This window comes from Eptesicus fuscus, chromosome 4, assembly GCF_027574615.1.
Source record: "Eptesicus fuscus isolate TK198812 chromosome 4, DD_ASM_mEF_20220401, whole genome shotgun sequence".
NCBI classification, from domain to species: domain Eukaryota; kingdom Metazoa; phylum Chordata; class Mammalia; order Chiroptera; family Vespertilionidae; genus Eptesicus; species Eptesicus fuscus.
In genome coordinates, this window is record NC_072476.1 from 25,701,316 (window position 1) to 25,723,811 (window position 22,496).

General features: G+C 41.7%; 1 protein-coding gene and 1 non-coding gene across 6 annotated transcripts in view; both read left to right on the top strand.

Moving 5' to 3' along the window:
• CRCP (CGRP receptor component) overlaps window positions 1–19,113 on the top strand; it is a 50,610-nt gene extending 31,497 nt beyond the window's left edge. For 4 of the 5 annotated variants that reach the window (XM_054714803.1, XM_054714804.1, XM_054714805.1 and 1 more), the window contains 3 exons: window positions 2,213–2,307; window positions 11,415–11,472; window positions 16,340–19,113. In XM_054714803.1, the coding sequence (XP_054570778.1) occupies window positions 2,213–2,307; window positions 11,415–11,472; window positions 16,340–16,486 (300 nt within the window). In that variant the 3' untranslated portion in view covers window positions 16,487–19,113. The remainder of the gene's footprint in view (window positions 1–2,212; window positions 2,308–11,414; window positions 11,473–16,339) is intronic. The other variant, XM_054714807.1, reaches the window with a different exon arrangement.
• LOC114231625 (small nucleolar RNA SNORA65) lies at window positions 10,749–10,878 on the top strand. The gene has a single exon (XR_003617609.1). It is a non-coding gene; the product is annotated as a small nucleolar RNA SNORA65 (small nucleolar RNA).
• Window positions 19,114–22,496: the final 3,383 nt, after the last annotated feature.

Below are 22,496 nucleotides of genomic sequence, written 5' to 3' on the forward strand. Positions count from 1 at the left end.
CCTTCAGTCCACAGGCCAATGCTCTATCCACTGAGCCAAACCGGCTAGGGCGGTGATGTTTGATTTTGTATCTGTCACTTTAATTTGTTTCCTTGCTATTTCCTTCCAGTTCTGATTTTGTCGATAAAGGATTTGGTTTTAATTTCTTTAATTTTTCTTTTCAAAGATATTAAATTTGAATTAAGCTTATCATAATTCCTTTTAAGGAAAATAAGGAGTTTAGCACTTTTGTCACTATTCCTCCTCATTCACTTTTGTTCATTTAATCATGTATTTAAAATCCTATCATTCATTCATGTTCTTGTACATTATCTAGTTCATACCTTTCAAAGAAGAAAAAAAATACTTGTTGGCAATTTGTTTTATAAACTAATTAAAAAAAAAACTAAGTACTTTTTTTTTTTAATCCACCCGTCTTCGTGGATATTTTTCCATTGATTTTGAGAGAGAGTGGAAGAGAGAGGGAAAGACAGAAACATCGATGTGAGAGAAACACATGGATAGGTTGCCTCCTGCACACACCCTGACCAGGGCCCGGGCCAGGGAGGAGCCTGCAACTGAGGTACGTGCCCTTGGCCAGAATGGAACCTGGGACCCTTGGTCTGCAGGCCGACGCTCTATCCACTGAGCAAAACTGGCAAGGGCAACTACTATGTACTTTTAACTACACATTTAAGCAGTTTAAGCTCATTGCCACTCCTTAAGTTCTTGTTTTTAATACCTGATGCCTTAAGAAAACTTTTTGTGGGACTAAATGTTTTGAGACTTTTTATACCTGAGAATATATTTCTAGTGTGTTTTTTAAAAAATATTTATTTATTTTGAGAGTATGTTTATTAAAACTGGGAATAGTGAAACGCAGGAAGGGCTCAGGATAGAAGAAGCAACAGGAGAAAGCCTACGTGGGGGGCTCCTTTGGCTCACTGAAAATTCATAGAAAAAGAGGCCTTGGAAACAGAGTCAGCGAGTTAGCCCAGGACAGCTGCCCTCCCCATTGCTCCACTGGTTGCAAATCTCATGGGGGCTCTTAGAGTTTTGCCTGAGAGGGAAGAAAGGCATGGATGGGTTGTGCTCTCAGGAGGGAGTTCTTAATGTGAATGACAACTCATTTGAATATGGAGCTCTTGGGTTCAACTATTATTTTGTAGGTCTCTATACAGATTACTTGATCTATTAGTATTTGTTGTTATGCAGGAGTGTGTGACTAATCTGATGTTTGCACTTTTTGTTGTTAATCCTCACTTGATGATATTTTTTCCATTGGTTTTTAGAGAGAGTGGAAGGGAAGGAGGGAGGGGGAGAGAGAGAAACATCGATGTGAGAGAGACGTGTTGATTGGTTGCCTCCTGCAATCCCAACAGGGGCCAGGGATTGAACCTGCAACCCAGGTATGTACCCTTGACCAGGCATCGAACCTGAGACCCTTTGGTGCATAGACTGACACACTAACCATTGAGCGACATGGGCCAGGGCTCTCCTTAATCTTTCGCCTATTAATTTTAGCATTCATTGGTGGGACTTCACTGCAGTAATTATTACTATTGGAGCTGTCTAATAGTGATTTGTTTCCTTTATTTCTTTTTCTTTTTTTTTTTTTTTTAATATATTTTATTGATTTTTTACAGAGAGGAAGGGAGAGGGATAGAGAGTTAGGAACATCGGTGAGAGAGAAACACTGATCAGCTGCCTCCTGCACACCCCCCACCAGGGATGTGCCCGCAACCAATGTACATGCCCCTGACCGGAATCGAACCTGGGACCCCTCAGTCCACAGACCGACGCTCTGTCCATTGAGCCAAACCGGTTTTGGCTCCTTTATTTCTTTTATGTTTAATGGTTAGAATTCTTCTATAAGAAATGGTTGATACTTCTCATCAATTTATTTATTTAGTCATTTATATCCATATGGATTATTGGCTATTTATTTTATTCTTTGAGTTTCCTGTATTTAAAAATTGTCTGAAATATGATAATGCAATTGACAGATTAAATTTTTTCTTCCGGCTTTTTAAGATCAGAAAAGTTTTCTTCTGAAATTTTATTATTCTTTCTGTTCTAACTACTGGTTTACTTTTTGAGGAATTCCTATTATATGAAGATGGACTCTTCTGAAGGCATTTGTTTTACAGAAGGTTTTTGAAACAAAATTGTAGAATACTAAATTATTTCTCATTCGGATTTGTTTTTCCTTTTTTTTTTTTTTTTTTTGTAGACATTAAAATACATATCAAAAACACCATGCAGTCACCAGAGTCCTGAGATTGTCAGGGAATTTCTCACAGCAATGAAAAGTCACAAGTTGACCAAGTAAGTAAAAATTATCTTAAGGAGGAAGAATGATTCACAATGAAAATAACTTACAAAAGCCCCCTCAGAAACTATTTATATTTAGTTGGGTCTTGAATTCTAATTAACACTCAGTGTGTTCTTTTTATTTTATTTTTTATATATTTTATTGATATTTTACAGAGAGGAAGGGAGAGAGATAGAGAGTTAGAAACATCGATCAGCTGCCTCCGGCACACCCCCTACTGGGGATGTGCCCGAAACCAAGGTACATGCCCTTGACTGGAATCGAACCTGGGACCCTTGAGTCCTCAGGCCGATGCTCTATCCACTGAGCCAAACCAGTCACGGCAGTGTGTTCTTTTTTTAAAAAAATTGATTTGAGAGAAAGAGAAACATTGATTTATTATACCACTTATTTATGCGTTCATTGGTTGATTGTTTGTGTGTGTGTGTGTGTGTGTGTGTGTGTGTGTGTGTGTTAATCCTCACCTGAGGATATTTTTCCATTGCTTTTAGAGAGGGTAGAAGGGAGGGAGACAGAGAGAAACATCAATGTTAGATACATTAATTGGTTGCCTCTTGCACATGCCCTGACTGGGGCTGGGTTTCAAGCAACTTGATAGGGCTCATTGGTTGATTCTTACATGTGCCCTGACCAGAGATCAAAACTGCAACCTTAGCATATCGGGATGACATCCTAACCAACTGAGCTACCCAGTCAGGGCCTCAATATGCTCTTTTAAAGTAGTATTATGGTATTGGAGATGAGACAACTGAGAATTCAATATAGGGATCCTTCTAGAGCCATCAATAGAACATAGTGGGGTTTTTTAATCTCAAAAAAATTTTTTTGGAGTCCTAGTTCTATGATCTGTACCATTACCCCTGTCAGTATTCAGACCAAATTGATTAAAAAATGGGGTTCACAAATTAAACTGCTTTTTATAAAGGTTATCAATTAAGGCATTTGACATTTGTTTTTTGGCTTGGGGCAAAAATGGCTTAATAATATTCAGTCTGCTCTTCTAGTGCCCAGTTATTTTTCTTGATGGCTTTCTTGAATAAGATAGGTTTATAGGACTTAAAAACAATAATTAGGCCCTAGCTGGTTTGGCTCAGTGGATAGAGCGTTGGCCTATGGACTAAAGAGTCCCAGAGTCCCAGGTTCCATCCCGGTCAAGGGCACATGCCTAGGTTGGGGGCTCAATTCCCAGTAGGGGGCGTGCAGGAGGCAGCCGATCAATGATTCTCTCTCATCATTGATGTTTCTCTCTCTCTCTCTCCCTCGTCCTTCCTCTCTGAAATCAATAGAAATATATTTAAAAAGTAATAATAATTAGATCAAGCCCAACTGTTGTTGCTCAGTGGTTGAGCATCGAACTATGAACTAGGAGGTCATGGCTCAATTACCAATTGGGGCACATGCCCGGCTTGTGGGCTTGATCCCTAGTTGGGGGTGTGTAGGAGGCAGCCAATCGATGATGTTTCTCTCTCTCTCTCCCTCTCCTTACCTCTCTGAAATCAATAAAAATATATTTTAAAAAAATTAAAAAGGAATTAGATAAAGATTTTACATGAGAAGAAAACTACCCTTAGTCTTTTAGAATTAATATCAGAGCTGATACATTCCTAAAGTGTTTGTTATTTCACTTAGGATAATAAAAAATTTTCTTTTGGAGGAACCATTTGGCTCACAGTTGATAAACTATCAGTAAACTAAGAGCACTTTTCCCTTTGCCTCTCTTTTCCAAATGAACTCCGAAGACAAATATATTTCAAATGTGTGTGTGTATATATATATATATATATATATATATATATATGTGTGTGTGTGTGTGTGTGTGTGTGTATGAATGTGTGTGTGTATAGTTTGTTTTGTTTTCAGTTGTAAAATACATAGAATATTAAATTTATCATCTCGGCCCTAGCTGGGTAGCTCATACATTGAAATAGTATTTAGCGGTGTTTTAACATTTACATTCTATAATTTTATATATTTCAAAGAATTTAAGAGTACAAAAATATTTATTCCTGAAGTTTCATGTTTACTTTTTACTACGTACTTCATTCAGCCTGAAGAGCTTCCTTTAGCACTTCTTTTAGAACATGGCTGCAAATTTTCTTTCAACAGAGAATGTTGTTATTTTCTTTAATTGCTGAAGGATAATTTCAGTGTGTTGAGGGTCTTTCTTTCAGTGTTTTAATGATGTTATAAAGTGGCTTCAGACTGCCATGGTTTCTGATGAGTAATCTGTAATCATGCAAATATGTAATGTGTTGTTTTCCTCGGACTGCTTTTAATATTTTTTCTTGTCTTTGGTCTTCTGAAATTTATTTTTTTTAAAAATTTTATTTTTGCTGAACTTCTTAAGTATATAAGTTTCTATTTCTTACCAAATTGTGAAGTCTGGGTCCATTATTTCTTTCTTTCTTTTTTTTAAAATATATTTTATTGATTTTTTACAGAGAGGAAGGGAGAGGGATAGAGAGTTAGAAACATCGATCAGCTGCCTCCTGCACACCCCCCACTGGAGATGTGCCCGCAACCAAGGTACATGCCCTTGACCGGAATTGAACCTGGGACCTTTCAGTCTGTAGGCCGACGCTCTATCCACTGAGCCAAACCGGTTTCGGCTGGGTCCATTATTTTTTGAAATATTTGTTCTGCTTTAATCTCATTCTCCTTTCTTTCCAAGCTCCAAAGGTACAACTGTTAGAACTTTGATAATTGTTCTAAAGGTCCCCAAGGCTCTGTTCACTCTCTTTCTTTCTTTTTTTTTTTTTAATATATATATTTTATTGATTGTTTACAGAGAGGAAGGGCGAGGGATAGAGAGAAACATCGATGAGAGGGAAACATCGATCAGCTGCCTCTTGTACACCCTCTACTGGGGAATTGCCTGCAACCAAGGTACATGCCCTTGACCGGAATTGAACCTGGGACCCTTCAGTCCGCAGGCCGATGCTCTATTCACTGAGCCAAACCAGTCAGGGCTCTCTTTCTTTAAATATATATTTTTATTGATTTCAGAGAGGAGAAGAGAGGGAGAGAGATAGAAACATCAATGATGAGAGTGAACCATTGATTGGCTTTCTTCTGCACATCCCATACTGGGGATCGAGCCTGCAACCTGGGCATGTGCCCCGACTGGAATTGAACCAGTGACCTCCTGGTTCCTGGGTCGACACTCAACTGCTGAGCCACACCCAACTGGGCTCTCTCTTTCTTTTTTATAGACAAGGAAACTTTTTATTAACGTTTTCCAAACAATCTATATGCTTACCATTCTCATTTCTTAGTTGGAGCATGTGCGACCACATTGACACAAAAAGCTTTGGATAATAGAAACACAAGGCGGGGATCAGAACTTGGGGAAGGAGCAGGAAGGAAGAAAATGATGCATCACCTTTCTTCTAGATTTACTTTGTCACAAAGATAGAGATCTCAGACTACAGAGGTTGTATGTAGTTTCAGCTGGACTGCATTTTCTCATGTGACAGTATTTTCTTTCAATCTGCAGTTCTTCTGTAGACTATCAATAGAGACTGCAGAGCAGTCCTATCCAGTAGAACTTTCTGTGATAATGGCAATATTTCTCTGCTCTATCCTACACAGTAGCTTCTAGCCACTTGTAACTGTTGATCATTTTATTTTTATTTTTTAAAAATATGTTTTTGTTTGTTTTTTTTAGAGAGGAAGGGAGAGAGATGAAGAGATAGAAACATCGATGAGAAAAGCATCATTGATTGGCTGCCTCCTGCATGTCCCCTTCTGGGGATTGAGCCTGCAAACCCTGCATGTGCCCTGACTTGGAATCCAACCAGGATCTCTTGGTTCCTGGGTGGATGCTCAACCACTAAGCCACACTGGCTCAGTCATTTTAAATGTGGCTATAGAGGAATTGTATTTTTAGTTTTATTTAATTTTAATAAAAATTTTTATTGATTTCAGAGAGAAAGGGAGAGGGAGAGAGAGATAGAAAGGAACATCAATGATGATGGAGAATCATTGATCAGCTGCATCTTGCATGGCCCCCACTGGGTCTTGAGCCTGAAACCCAGGCATGTGCCCTGACCGGGAATTAAAACGTGACCTCCTTGCTCATAGGTCGCCACTCAACCACTGTGCCACACCGGCTGGGCAAATTTAAGTATTAATAGCCATATATAATCAGTTGCTGACATGTTGAACAGTGCCATTTATAATACCTCATTTTGATTGACTTCATCTCACAGCCATATGCAGAATTCAAGCCTCCTGCACACCCCCTCCTGGGGATGTGCCCACAACCTTTACAAATCCTTTGCTGAATGATTCTAAAGTTTTATGGCAGCCCTTGCCCCAAAACCAGACAATTCAATTCCTTCCTCTATGTTCATGCTGCCTTTTGAGTTGGTGCCCTGGAGCTCAGAGCAAGTGAGTCTCTGTGGGCCCTTTAAGAGGAACCCCTGGAACTCCAGTAGCTCTCTGTTTTACTCAGCCATAATCCCTGCTTGTTTTCATAGCCAGAAGTTATGGGGACTTCTCTTTCTGGCTCTGAAATCCTGGGCTGGAGGGCATGGTTTGGAGCTGGGATTCCTTATTCTTCAAAGGGGACCTCCACAGCTGAGATGCCCTTCCCCATTTTTAACTGCAACAGGAAGGTGTGGAACCAGCTTGTTTGTTCCATGTCTCTGCCCTTCCTACCAGTCTTTGCATAGCTGTTTTTTTTTATATCCTTAGTTATAGGACTTCTGGTCAGCTAGACTTCAGGTGGTTCTCAATGATGGTTGTTCTGTAGTTTAATTGTAATTTTGATGTGATCATGGGAGAAGGCAAGTACAGCAGTTATCTACTCTGCAGTCTTGTCCAGAAGCCTTTCCTAATTTTTCCATTGCTGCCCTTCCAAGTTTCAACCTTCTCTTGATTGCATGGCTGTAGTCTCCATTGGGAAGGCAGCTATGCTCACCACTATACCACCAACGCTGTAGACTCCATTTGAATTGATGACTGAACCAAAGTAATCAAAGTCTTTAACAGTTTCATGTCTACTTTTATTTAAATAGTTGATTCCTGGATCAGATTATCATGTATATAAGTTATTCATGACTGTCAGAAGCAAAAGCTACAGGCATTTTCTAAAACCAACCACTAGAGGGGACAGGCAGGCTTCTTTCACTGTGGCTGGGGCCTGGCTCCTCTAGGAGGTAGCCAACCATTGCAGTCCATTGGAATTAATTGGCCTCAGTGCCTGGTGATCCAGGTGGCTGCTTGCCATATATCATCAAGACCAGACCATCTTTTTATTTTTTTAATATATTTTATTGATTTTTTTACAGAGAGGAAGGGAGAGGGAGAGAGTTAGAAACATCGATGAGAGGGAAACATCGATCAGCTGCCTCCTGCACACCCCCTCCTGGGGATGTGCCCACAACCAAAGTACATGCCTTTGACTGGAATCGAACCTGGGACTCTTCAGTCTGCAGGCCGACGCTCTATCCATTGAGCCAAACTGGTCAGGACCTGAACCATCTTTTGCTAGCTAGTGCAGTTCAAGGCAGGAATCACATTTATAACGGAAACTGTTGAAGTGCTCTTTAATTCTTATATCTGAACTAGAGACCCGGTGCACAAAATTTGTGCACTGGAGGGGGTGTCCCTCAGCCCAGCCTGCACCATCTCCAATCTGGGACTCCTTGGGGATGTCCGACTGCCGGGCCTAAACCGGCAGTCGGGCATCCCTCTCACAATCCGGGACTGCTGGCTCCTAATCGCTCGGCTATCTGCCTGCCTGGTTGCCCCTAACTGCTTCTGCCTGCCAGCCTGATCATTCCCTAACAACTCACCTGCTGGCCTGATCAACGCCTAACTGCTCCCCTGCCGGCCCAATCGCCCCCAACTGCCCTCCCTTGCTGGCCCAATCGCCCCCAACTGCCCTCCCTTGCTGGCTCAATCACCCCAAACTGCTCTCCCCTGCTGGTCCGATTACCCCTAACTGCCCTCCCCTGCCGGCCTGGTCGCCCTTAACTGCCCTCCCCTGCCGGCCTGGTCGCCCCCAACTGCCCTTCCCTGCAGGCCTGGTTGCCCCCAACTGCCCTCCCCTGCAGGCGTGGTCCCCCCCAACTGCCCTCTCCTGCTGGCCTGATCACCCACAACTGCCCTTCCCTGCTGGCCATGTTGTGGTGGCCATCTTGTGACCACATGGGGGCGGCCATCTTGTGCAAGGGCGTGACGGTCAATTTACATATTATCTTTTTATTATATAGAATAGGATATCTCAATAGAGTTTTTCTCTACCATTCTTTCATGGAAAGGAAATGAAAGATACTAGCCCTTAACTGGTCCAGATCTAGTAGTGCAAACTGGAGTTTCATTAATTTGGTTAAGTACTCCCATTACTAGAGTCCCTGAGGGTATTGTAGGAATTATTCTTTATTTCACATCACAACTTTATTCAGCAAAATGGTAGTGTTGAGACTCAACTTGAACTCATTTTGACACTATGTCCCATGTCATATTTTCTTTAGCATGTTAATTCTTCAAAGCATTTGGTTCTTTAATCATTTTAATTTTTTGCTTAAGGCATTTAATTCTCAAAAACTACACTCTGGCTTATAGCCCAGGTCTCTTCCTTAGGTTTCTCTAAGATGTACAGCTATGACTACCAGGCATAGAGGAAGGACTTGCCTTCAAGATCCAGCCTAGGCAGGTCTGTGAATAACTTTGGGTCCCTAAAAGGGACTCTTCTGTGCACAGATTACTCTTGGGATTTGCCACCATATTTGGGACATGACCTCTGGGGCCAGCAAAGCTCAGAGTGGTTGTCAGGTTTCCCTAGGATCTGGAGTGTGGTTACCGTGACGGCTTTCAGAGTATGGAATCCTGATTCATGCCTCCCCAGTGTTCAATAGCTGTCTCTCCCTTGAACTTCTTCTGTAAGTCAGTGCTACCCTAGCCTTTTTAAAAATTTATCCTTATACTAGAGGCCCGGTGTATGAAATTCAAGCACTGGGGTGGGAGGGTGGTCCCTCAGCCTGGCCTGCACTCTCTCACAGTCCAGGACCCCTCGCTCCTTACCGCCCGCCTGCTCACTGCTCCTTACCGCTTGGCTCGCTGCTCCTTAGCGCTACCATGGAGGCGGGAGAGGCTCAATCAGTCAGTCAATAAAAGTACCACAAACTTAAATTTTAGTTAACATGTTTTCCAAACAGGCTAAAAACATGACAATAAACTTTAACTCTTCCCTTGCCATCCCCCAGCCTCACCAAACTTAGGCAGTTGTCAGGTCTGTTGACTGATATACCTTGGGGTGACCAAGAGCATTTCACATGTCCAGACTCTTTGCCATCCCTGCTGCTGCTGCTGCTGCTGCTGCCCAAGTTCACGACTTTGTTTTCTCTCACCTGGGAGTATTAGAGTGTCTTTGCCTCCATTTTCTCAGATCTTCCAGAATTGCTTCAGTATCAGCTTGAGCATGTTAGTCCTTTCCTTGGTTGCTCTCCGTGAGTACAGAGTAACATCCAGCCTCTTGGTAGTCGGGACCCTTAGCAGTCTTGTCCCAGAAGACCCTTGCACTGGACTCTGCAGGACTTTCTAAGCAGAAAGGATAAACAGAACGGGCAGTCAAGGCAGGAACACACAAGTAAATGCCCAGAAGTACAAACATTCATGGAGCTTTAGGAAATGCCTCCTTGAGTGGTTGTAGGACACAAGGTTCAGAGAGTCTCCTGCAGAGTCCAGTGCAAAGGTCTTCTCTGTGAAGTCGTCTTCAAGTTTAGAGTCAATGTTTGGGGGGTTATGAGGAATAGAACTGTACTACAACTTTAATAGCAATGACTATTTAAGGAGAAATTACTGTGTGACAGTCACCATTATGAACTCTGTGAACACTAAAAGCAGATGATTAAGAACATGAGCTTTGGTGGTAGAGTCCCAGCTCTGCTTTTTACTAGCTGTGTAACCTTGGACAAGTTATTTACAATCTCAGCATCAGTTAAGTCTGACAGTTAAATGTGCTTCTCTTAATGGAAAGTAAGAAATAAATGGTTGTTGCTGCCACCATAAATGGTAAGGTTTCCATCCCTCCTCACCCCTTGTGAGATAGTAAATATATCATCATGCATGTTTTACAAATGATGAAACTGAGGCTTAGGGAGTCTGGGTAACTTGTACTGCTTCCCCAAACACATGACTGTGGGATTTGTGGCTTACTCATCTTTTTATTTTATAGTATCTTTAAACTCAGTAAGTATTTATTGAATTTAAAGATGTATCTGGAGCTCCAGGGTCAGATTGATAGAAAAATTTAGAAATTGTTACCTGCACAGAGTGGTAATTTTAAGTGGTTCTCTTAAGTCCTATTGAGAGTCCACACATTTCAACCACCACTTCAGCAGTGAGCTACATAGTGCCATGTGACAGATGGCAGTGATCTTCAACTGTTACTTAAATCTTTTTAAAAATTTGTATTTGATAGCCACCCGCCACTGCACCTGACCACTTCCCTGTTGGCTGGTGCATTCCAGTGGTGAGCTAAAACTAAACCCCAGCTTAGGAAACAGGGTTATTCTTCATGTGGATGACTCTGTGCCGAAAGCATGGGAACAACGAAAAAAAAATAAATAAATAAAAATAAAAATTTGTATTTGTCTTCTTTCCCCAACTGGTTGATAAGCTCTTTGAGAGCAGAAGACCGTACTGGGTACTACTATGTATATTAACTCTTGCTCCTTTAAAGTCGTTTTGTTTACTAAAATAATAGGTCAAACTTGAGTAAGAGTTAATTTTAATCTCAAGAAGGAATTCTCAAGAAGTGACCAACCAAGATTATTTTGTTAATCTTTACTTTCTATTATCTGAATTAAGAAAACTTCTTTTACATTTTCCAAATAAAATTTATTAAACTTTCATCTCTAATATTTGTTACATTTATTACAGACTAAACTTCTATGACCTGTAGGATTCTAATACACATTTGTACGCTTGAGTTTCATTTTACAGTTGAGGAAGCTGAAGGCCATGTTCCAAGTGGTTCTCCCACTTGTTTTGCAAACTGTTCTGTAAACAACTTGGTAAAGAATCAAGATCCTTAGGGGTATGAGAGTTTTAAATGCTTTGTAATTTATTTTTATTTATTTTTTGACAGAGCTGAAAAACTTCAGCTGCTGAATCACAGGCCTATGACTGCTGTTGAGATCCAGCTGGTGAGTGAAGGAGGCTGGTGTGTGTGTTGGGAATGGGGGTGGGTGGGTTGATTTATGGGTATGAGATGTAGGAAGGGTGATATAAAGGCTGACAATAGACAAGTCAGGAACTGACATAACTTGAAAAGACTGTCAGGCCACTTCATTTTATAAGTGAAATTTGATCCTAGTTAGTATGGACTTAGGTAAAGTAGAAGAAATTTAATTTCTTCTACAGGGTTTAGGACTATGATTTGGTAGCTCTTTGTCTCACCTGATGTCCTACATGATTCTGGCCATTGCTCCCTGTAGGGTTATTGCCAACCCAGATGTTGCATACAAACATTAGACTCGACATGATGCTGGAATTCATTTCCCCCACTCCTACCCTTTGACCTGCTCTTCCTGAATTTCTTTTCTTGGTTAATGGAGCATATGTGCACTTTCCCACATATTCTCTTTCTTACCCTCCTGGCCCAGTCTCCTAAGCCAGAAACCTGGAAGTCATTCTCTTCTTTTTATCACATTCAGTTAGTCCTCAGGTTCTATCGCTTCTATCTCTTATTCTTCCTTTCCCTGCTGCACTGCATTACTCTCTGTCATCATATCTCAACTCGGCTTTTGCAGTTATCCCCTCACCATTCTCCCTGTTCCAGTTTGGCCCCTTCAGTCTATCTTCCACAGCACTATATAGTTCATTTTCTAAAACCATAAATTTGATAATCTGACTTCCCTGCATAAAACCATTCAGAGGAGGCTCATCACGTGGAAAGTCTAAATTGCAGTCACAGCGGAAAGCTTCGGAATTGTGGGAGGCAGCTGGAGAAGAAAGCTGAGGTGGTATAAGGAGAATGTGAAAATGAGGTCCAGTGATACAGATGAGTGGTTGCTGTATTGGCGTGCTATTTCCTTCAGTTGTACAGAGCAAAGAGCATCGTTAAGCTACAAATATTAGGCAGGCCATTCAACTGCCAGTGAAAAACTTTGGCTGGAGAATTAACAAAATGAGAATAAAACTGTTTCCAAAGTCAGTTTTAGAAGTATTTAACACTTTGTCAAATTTCCTTCAGAAAAGTGTGGAAGAAATAGGCCAATAATACCTATGATCTCTCGAATTGTTTTAAAAAAAACAAAACAAAAATACTCTTTCCTTAAAGGGTCATGGGGTATTTAATTTTTGACTAAAACTTATTGTCTTTGTAGTGTTGCTTCTGCCCTTCAGAATGTATTCAAAATTTAGAAAAGTTCCTTCCACAAAGGGTGCCTTTCTGGGTAACTGGTGTTAAGGATACACAAAGATTCCATTTTAAACCCTCATTATTCTTATGCTTTCGACTGTGTGTATGTTGGAGATTCAACTTGGAAAAGAGAAAAAACAAACAAAACAGCAAGAAACTAATTCCTTTCCCTCTGGGTTAAAGATCACATGTCATGTCTCCTCCAACTTTAATCAACAACATATGTTATTCATGGCTTAAGAACAGATGGAGAAGAGACGAGGATTAGTGTGACCTCATCCCAGAGCCTGTAGAAAGCTCTATCATTACTTGTAAAATTAGCTGCTAGTAAGAATACCTATTGTATGCCAGACATGGTGCTAGGGGCTTTGTAAATGTCACCTTTAATGCCTCCACCATAATCTTGGCTAGTGAGTGGCTGATTCGGGTCTAATTCACAGGTCTTACTGTGTTCCTCCAAGCCATGTACTTTTGGATCCCCTCAGACTGTTCGTTCTCTTCTCCTTTCCTTGGTGAAAATTATGTGTGTTGTTTCCCAGTAGTTGGGCCATTTTATATCCAGAGTTTTCCCAGCCTGGGATTTGGCTGTAAAAGATAGCAAATCATTTACCAAGGCTTGTAGCAGTATCTCTTCTCACCAGAGTGGAATAAGAAGTTGGGTTTTCACAGAGAGTGGAAACTGCAGAGGACTTGAGACTTTCCTCATTTAAAGCTTACAACCATTTAGACGTAATTCCCCCCCCCCCCCCAAAAAAAAAAAAAAAATAGAAGTAATCCCAGCATCTAACATTTGTTAGTATTCAGGTTTAGGAGCTGAAGCTTCTCTTTTTCAATTGCACCTCAGCCATGATTTGTTGCAGCCCTCAGATCTGTCTGAGGAAGCCACCCAGCTTCTGGGACTCTGCCTCCCCTTTGAGCCCTCTGATCTGAAGATAGGACAGTGAATCCATGACCTCACCGGCCATGGCCCTGAACAGCACTGCCATCTATGCCCGTTATAATGTAGTGACTATAAAATGTCTTGAATTATATAGAGTTTTATGGCTTACAAAAGACTATAGTATTTGTTCTTGTTTGGTCCTGACTATACACATTACTTTCATTTTATAATAGAGAAAATTGAAATTTACAGAGGTTGGGTGAACTGTTCCTGGGTCAAATAGCTAAAAGTGTCAGTGACTATTAGATTTTGAGATGTTTGAGGCAAGTAGGAGGTTAGGCCTGGCAGCTTAAAATGAGAAACAGTTCATCAGCTCAATTTGACAGCTCCTGGCCATTAATTTAATCTTTGTATATGATTAAAGACATTGGTCATTTATGTTGACCCATCTGCAAATATATTGGATTTTAAAATTTCATTTGCCTTTATATTCTGAATAACTTGAAACCTTTGATATCAGAATGTTGAGATGATGCTTTGCACTTCTTTATTTGGGCCTGAGAATCTTGGGTTGAAAAGAAAACTTCCTGACTGTAATTATCCCTGAGTATCATTTGCGAATCAAAGCTGCTTCTGGCAAATTTGGCTAAATGGAAAGCTCATCAGCCCTTTTGCCAAGAACACACCTCCCTGACACCTGATCTTAGTGTTGCATCTACCACACCCAGAGATTGGGATGCAAGAAGGTGGCCTATTGAGGTTCTCTTTGTTTGGTTTTCTGAAAGGGAAGGCCTCTTAGAGGTCACATAACCAAACTCTTAACCAGTGGACTCTATAGTAGTCTGCCGTACAGCATAGCATCTCTGAGAGAGGAAATGATAGAACCTCCTAGTGCAAGGCATGGTGTTCTAGAAAGAGCGGGGATGCAAAGTCAAAAACCTTGCCCTCACTTTCTTTGAGACCCAGGTCAAGTTTCCTTGTAACGCTGAGCATCCACTTACCTTTAAATTTGTCCTGCCTTGTTGTGCAGTGTTCTTGAGAAGCTCTGGGGGCAGTGATTCTGTGACAGCCCCTCACAATCTGTGGGGCCCTGCACAGATACTAGTGGAGGCTGTCACTCTTTTAACAGTAGTTCAGAGCTCCTTCATCCTCTCACCTGAGGTAGGAAGTAGTTCACCATCAACTGCATATGCCAGTTATTTATAAACTTGGAGACATTCTTCTCAAATGTAGATCATCTTTTCTTTTTCTTTTTCTTTTTTTTTTTTTTTTTGAGATCATCTTTTCTTAGGATTAAATCAGATTGGATATATCCCTCCTTCCTCTTCCTTCATTCTTTGGAGGCAGTCTATGTTAGTCCTTTCATAGACCCCAGTTTTGCATGTCTGATTTTAAAAATGGGCTTTGGGGATTGTTCCGTGTTCATTTTATTGAGCCTTTGAATCATTAGACAATGGACATTTTATTTCACAGTGTGATGGGAATTAACTTCATTGGTTCACTTGGTATCTTCCCCACCCTAGACCACCCGAGATTATTCTCTAGTTGTGGAAACATTTTTGGACTAAGATGAATGAAGAGACTAATGTTTTGTCAGGAGTTTGCAGTATGATCTTGGATGTGTCACTGGACTTCTTTTGTTTCTATATTGTTATTTGTAAAGTGAGGCAGTGGACTGATTTCAGGATTGTAAATCTAGCTTGCCATCTTTACTTTAATCTGCCGGCTTTCTTTCTAGAATTCCTTTTGGTCTTACTTGCCAGATGTCAGAGATTGGGAAATGCCATAGAAAGGACCCTGGACACCTTTAGCTGAAAAAGTTGTTTGCAATAGACAGCTAATGCCACCAAGTGAATGTGCTTCAACAATGTGACTACCTGCATACTTTTAAAAGGGGGCTGACTATACATTATGTTTGTATTCGATAACATATTGAGAACCAGAGGTGAGGCTTAGAAACTGGCTCATGATTATGGGTGTCCGCTGTGTGTTCAGATTTCCAGGACTGTGTCGGAAGCCAGGCTTTAGGTAGACCTGTGATGAGGCAGTGTGGGGTTGTTTTCCAGCGTCACTCATCAGACCCCTGTTTTGCATTCTCAGGAGGCCCAGTGGTGTGTGTTCGAGTTGGATAGGCCTGGCGTGGATTTCTAGTTTGCCCCTTGCCAGGATTGTTGTGAGGGTTAAAAGAAATAATGGATATAAAGTCTAAGGTGCAGCACCAGGCACATAGCTCCCTAAAGAGCTGTTCTTAGGTGGTGGGGTTAAAAATGAGGATTAGAAAAAATATATAAACCATTTGGCACCATTGATGAGGCAGTATGGGATTGTTTTCCAGTGACACTCATTAGACTCCTGCTGAGTCATCAGATGAGTTGTTGCTACAGTTTGTAAGTTACAGATGAACTTGTGAAATATAAAAACATATAAAGTACCATGCACTCCCCAGAGGTGAGTTTTTCTTTGCATATACAACATATTCACATGTGTATATAGGGATAAAACTGTTAGGGTTTTCTTTTTCTTTAAAGAAAAATACTAATCTGCAATTCTCCTTTTTCACTGACCCATTTTGAGCACTAGCACTGGCTTACCCTGAAATTTGAGCTAGCTTCTTCCTCCTGTGGAGCAAAGGTGGAGCGGACCCAGAGACCTGAGGTGGCTCTGGACTGGCCCTGAGCTCTGTGCTAAGAGGCTGGGCTGGGACTGGGAATGACATGGGGTGGCCCAGCCTAGCAGGCTCATTTGTAACCCTGGAGGTTTTCTTCTGCAGATGGTGGAAGAGAGTGAAGAACGGCTCACAGAGGAGCAGATCGAAGCGCTCCTCCACACGGTCACAAGCATTCTGCCTGCAGGGCCAGAGGCTGAGCAGAAGAAAACTGGCCATGACGTGACAATGGATGAAGAGGACCCGGCATAGAAGAGCACACCTGGGCCAAGCATCGCATGAACTTGGAAGGCCAGCAGCTGTTTTTCAGACATAGAGGACTGTTTAGTTTTACCCTCTGTCCCAACAGACCTGATTTCATGGTTAGCTGGGTAAATCACAAAAATAATCCTTTCTCAAAAATAAGCTGAAGAGAGAAATAACTTTGCATTCGGGAGAAGAAACATGGTGAAGACAGGCTGAGGTTGTCAGGGCAGAGAGCTAAAGAAAGGAGGGCCTAGTCAAAGAGGACAATGACTGGGGAACCCTCTGTGGGAAAAATATTTCTTTTGTGGCCTTTGCCACAATTGTGGGAAAGTGCTTTATACGCCGCTAGTACAATACTGTGTTGCCTTTGATGGACTGTCCTAATTAGCTTCATCTACTTCCTTAGGGACTTCCCAAGCGGGGGCACAGAGTGCTGTTGGGATGAGAACCGAGTTAGCAGAATCCAGTCAGATGGCTAATCACTCCTAGAGCAGCTCTAGGTTAAAGTGAGCCGCTGAACTTGGCTCACCTTAGGGGAATCTTTTCCTCGAGAACAGCAGAGCTAAGAAAAGAACAGGTCTGCCAACCCTTCATCGGGTCTAAAGGCCCTTTTCCTCTGTGGCATGGGCTTTGTTTACCGGCCCACTAGTTAGTCTTCAATGTTCAGGCACAGCTCATTCCCACTGAAAAGGCACTTCAAACTGAATGACTGGCAACAGAAATGCAGTGTTGGTTGCCTTTCTGACTGCCCTGGGCAGGTGCCTCCTTGGAGACCGGGTGAGCTTCATTTGTACAACAGGCAAATTATTTGCATCTTTAAAAAGGGTACAATTATGCACTCTTTTAATAGAATATGTAAGTAATAGAGGTTGATTAATGAGAATTTGAATTTATTGGCTATTGCAAGGTTTCAGTTTTTAATTTTTAAAAAAAATATATTTTATTGATTTTTTACAGAGAGGAAGGGAGAGGGATAGAGAGCTAGAAACATCGATGAGAGAGAAACATCGACCAGCTGCCTCCTGCACACCCCCCTACTGGGGATGTGCCCACAACCAATGCACATGCCCTTGACTGGAATCGAACCTGGGACCCTCCAGTCCGCAGACCGACGCTCTATCCACTGAGCCAAACCGGTTCTGGCAGTTTTTAAATTTTTAAAATATTTTGATAATTATGTGAAGAGCTTGTAAATATTCAAGCATTAGAGAGTTTAGTAGCTCCCAGATATGTGGTTGCCTTTGGTCCTAGGAATATTGAAAGTAAACCTAATTTCCCACATTCATTCTTCTCCCTATTTGGGGAAGAAAATGCCCATAGACATTAATTTTCCAAATTGGCACTCATTTGTTGTAAGATTACATATTTTCAATGCTGCTGTTATTTGGATTACTTCTTATTCCCTGTGATTTCTAGGTTTTTATTTTCTCTACCTCCTTCCCTCTCCCAGTTGTAATTGTTTCAGTCTTAACCTTATCGTCTAAAGATCAGGGAGATTTGCTTACAGGCAACATTAAATGAACAGGACATTTATTTTTAAATCTTTCTTGAGTATTGGGAATTTTACCAGGGGCTGTTTTTGTTAGTAAAGGCATACATGTGCTTATGTATTGTTTCATCTTAACCATGAGTGTGTTAGATTCTTTTGCTTGATGGATTTAGGGCTTAATCCATTTAATAATAAATTGTTTCCAGGTGACTGCCAACTTCTATTTTTTTTAATATATATTTTTATTGATTTCAGAGAGGGAGAGAGAATTATTGATTGGCTACCTCCTGCATGCCCCCCACTGGGGATCGAGCCCGCAACCTGGGCGTGTACCTCTGACCAGAATCGAACCTGAGATCCTTCTGTCCGCAGAGCAATGCTCTGTCCACTGAGCCAAACCGGCTAGGGTCAACTTGTGTTATTTTTATAGATCTTGAAGAATTTGTTTCGCCATGGATAGAAAGAAATCAAGTGAAATCTGACTTAGAGTTTAAAATGTGTGATTAAGAAAACAATTGAATCTACTTAGATCTAACTTCTGTGTTGGATTTCAGAAAATTTTTAGTTTCTACCTTTGGGATCTGAATGTAGCCTCAGTTTCTGATTAAACCACACAGACTCTGGAATACTTATCTTTCATCAGAACCATATTCTGTGTAATATTCCTGTCACATTAATAATGAACATTTTAGAAAGAAAAAGTCATAATTTACACAAGAAACATCTGGGAAGGGAACTGGGGAGTCTAGGAGAATCACTTCATTTTATATTCAATATGATTTTAGTTTTTGACCATGTGACCAGTTTTATTCTTTAAAAAGGAAGAAGTATGTCCATTTGCATGTAAAAGTTGTTGAGTGTGTAGTTGACAGTTAAATCTTATCCCAAACATGGAGGCAGAAGCCCAGCTCGGTCACTAGGAGAGATGGCACTCAGGAAAGCTGGTACAGGCCCTGTAGCCTGGCAAGAGAAACATTCTGAAATGTCCTGATTAATTGCAGCAGGCCAGAGAATGGGCGAGAGAGCAGGGAGGCTAATCATTTAACAGAGCCGAGGGCCAAAGCCAACAAATGTCTGTTCATATTCCTGAATGTATGTTGAAATTTTTTTAAATTAATTTAATAAATCTTTATTGTTCAGATTATTACAGTTGTTCCTCTTTTTTCCCCCATAGCTCCCCTCCACCAGGTTCCTACCCCACCCTCTGCCCTTACCTCCCTGCCACTGTCCTCATCCATAGGTGTACACTTTTTGTTCAGTCTCTTCCCGCACCCCCCACTCCCCTTTTCCCCGAGAATTGTCAGTCCACTCCCTTTCTATGCCCTTGATTCTATTATATTCACCAGTTAATACTGTTCATCAGATTTTTTATTCCCTTGGTTTTTAGATTCATTTATTGATAGATACGTATTTGTTGTTCATAATTTTTATCTTTATCTTTTTCATCTTCTTCCTCTTCTTAAAGAATACCTTTCAGCATTTCATATAATTCTGGTTTGGCGTTGATGAACTCCTTTAGCTTTTTCTTATCTGTGAAGCTCTTTATCTGACCTTCAGTTCTGAATGATAGCTTTGCTGGGTAGAGTAATCTTGGTTGTAGTTTCTTGCTGTTCATCACTTTGAATATTTCTTGCCATTCCCATCTGGCCTGCATAGTTTCTGTTGAGAAAACAGGTGACAATCATATGGGTGCTCCCTTGTAGATAACTGTTTTTCTCTTGCTGCTTGTAAGATTCTCTCTTTGTCTTTTGCTCTTGTCATTTTAATTATGATGTGTCTTGGTGTGGTCCTCTTTGGATTCCTTTTGTTTGGGGTTCTGTGCGCTTCCTGGACTTGTAAGTCTATTTCTTTCACCAGGTGGAGGAAGTTTTCTGTCACTATATCTTCAAATAGGTTTTCAGTATCTTGTTCTATCTCTTCTTCTGGCACCCCCATAATTCGGATATTGGTATGCTTGAAGTTGTCCCAGAGGTTTCTTACACTATCTTCAACTTTTTGGATTTTTTTTTGCTTTTTGCTTTTCCGGAGGAGTGTTTTTTGCTTCTTGGTATTCCAAATCTTTGACTTGATTCTTGCGATCCTCTAGTCTGCTTTTGTCTCTGTATAATATTTTTTATTTCAGTCAGTGTATGCTTAATTTCTAGTTGATCCTTTTTCATATCCTTGAGGGTCTCGTTAAATTTATCCGCCTTTTCTAGGAAATTCTTGAAAAATCTTATAACTGTGGTTTTGACCTCTATATCCAGTCTTTTGGGTTCCTCCATTTCCTTCATTTGTGGCCTGCCTCTTTGTCTCCGCATTTCAGTTGCTGCCCTGCATTGATGGAGTTGCTTTGTGTGCTAGGTGTCTAGCAGGGCCCAGTAGCTCAGCCTCCCCAGTTACCTGAGGTGGACACTCTTGGTGCACCCCTTTGTGGGCTGTGTGTGCAGTCTTGTTGTAGTTAAGCCTTGATTGTTGTTGGTATCACTGGGGGGACTTGACCTCCAGGCCAATTGGCTGTGAGAATCAGCAGTGTCTCTGCTGGGAGGGCTTCTGTGCTCAGCTTGGATGGGGCGGAGTCTCAGGGTGGAGCAGACAGCCTTGGTTTCCCGTCAGCCCCGCCCTATGAGGCCCCTGTGTCTCAGTGTCCTGCGGCACTGGCTGCACACACCTCTGAAAATAGGCTGCTCTCGAGTTTCGCCCGCTGCCAGACAGTCCAGTTTCTCCCCGAATGAGTCTGGTACCCAAAGTCTCACCCGGAGCTGGATTTCAGTGCAGTTGGGAGGTTTTGTTTTCCTCCCGAACGAGAAAGCTAGCCGTGCGTTTGCTGCCCGCCCTCTCTGCGCGTAAGCCAGCCGCATTCAGCCGCCCGCCCTTTCCACACGCACGGGTCTCCGCACCTCCACAGCTCCTCTGAGTCTGTGTCCTTTTCTCTTTCCTTCTGGTTGTATAATTTCCACTCAGCCAGCTTTCCAGTGGTTCTGGATGATGTCCGCTCTGTCTTCCAGTTGCAATTTTAAAATTCTTGTGCGAGGCATCAGTATAGGTGTTTACCTTATGCCACCATCTTGGTTTTTCTCTATGTTGAAATTTTGAATCAACTTCCAGGCTGCACTTTGTACTTTTATCTAGAGAGAATAGACAACCACCATATGCCACTACATCTTGTTTCTGGGCTGTTGCCCACAACCAATCCAAAAGTAGCAAGTACTTCTTTTTAAGGACTATGCACCTATTCCAGAACTTCTCTGGTTTACCTCCCAATCCCTTTATAGCCATGTGAATTCTTTCAAAACAACCTAAGTCTTTCTTCCCCAAACTTTCCGTGTAAAGGAGCACTGTCAGCTCCAGGATGATGGACATGCTTGTCTCCATCTACCCCTGCTGCTTGTGGTTTAGGCTACACCAGTGATGGCGAACCTATGACACGCGTGTCAGCACTGACACGCGTAGCCATTTCTGATGACATGCAGCCGCTGAGGCGGCCGCATGCCGAGGATGAATCATCCCCTATTAGACACTGTGCCTATTAGACACTCTGTGCTGGAGGTCTGTAGGCCAAAACAACAGAAGTCCGGCACAGAGTGTCTAGTTCTGGGACTTCCGGTTAAGCTGGGATCTTTGCCCTCACTTCCGCCGGCAGAGCAGGGAGCAGCGGAACGCAGCAGGGGACGCATCTCTGGGGGCCCTGCCATTCCCAGTCACCAAATAACAGTTAACCACAGCAACCATTATCTACTATTCTGGGGTGTCATGGATTTCTAATCCATCATTACTGAGATAAGTGAGGGGGAGGCTGGGAGAGGCGAGGGTTTGTGGCGTGCTTGGGGTGCCGTTTCCCGCCATTAGAAATAGCGTCAGCCATTTTAATTCACATAAGGAACACCATCTTGCTCCATAGTGCAGACTTTATTTCACCACTATTACTGTTGTGCATCCTTATTAACCCCTATTTCTGCTTATTAACCCTGCCCTTTCCTAAAGGACAGTTATATGCACCATTTTGTGGTTAGTTAGGCTAGTTAACCCCTAATTGCCTGCAGGCCTAATAAGCTATCTATAATTCTATCTTCTGTCACTGTCCCCCTGATGGAGAACCCAAAAAATAAAAAACTAAGGTTAAGTAAAGGAAGTGGTAGTAGCAGTGGCCGACCCTTTCAAGAGACATGGACCGAGATGTACGGCTTAATAGAAAAAAATGGCAGATCATTTTGCATTCTATGTACTGAAACGGTAGTAAGCAGAACGTGGAATATAAATAGACATTTTGAAACTAATCATTCCCAGCTTTTGGAAAAAAGTGAGGATGAAAGGAAGGAATACATTTCCAAGCAGCTACACCTTTATAAGAGCCAATCTAATTCCATCCTTAAATTTATGAAAGGCTCTACAAATTTAACATCTGCAAATTTGAGCATTGCTCATTCTATAGCTCAGCATGGAAAAGCGCTCAGTGAGGGAGAATTTATTAAAGAAACTCTAAGATGTGCACCAGTTCTATTTCACGATATGCAGAATAAAGATGCAATTATTAAGAGAATATCTGAG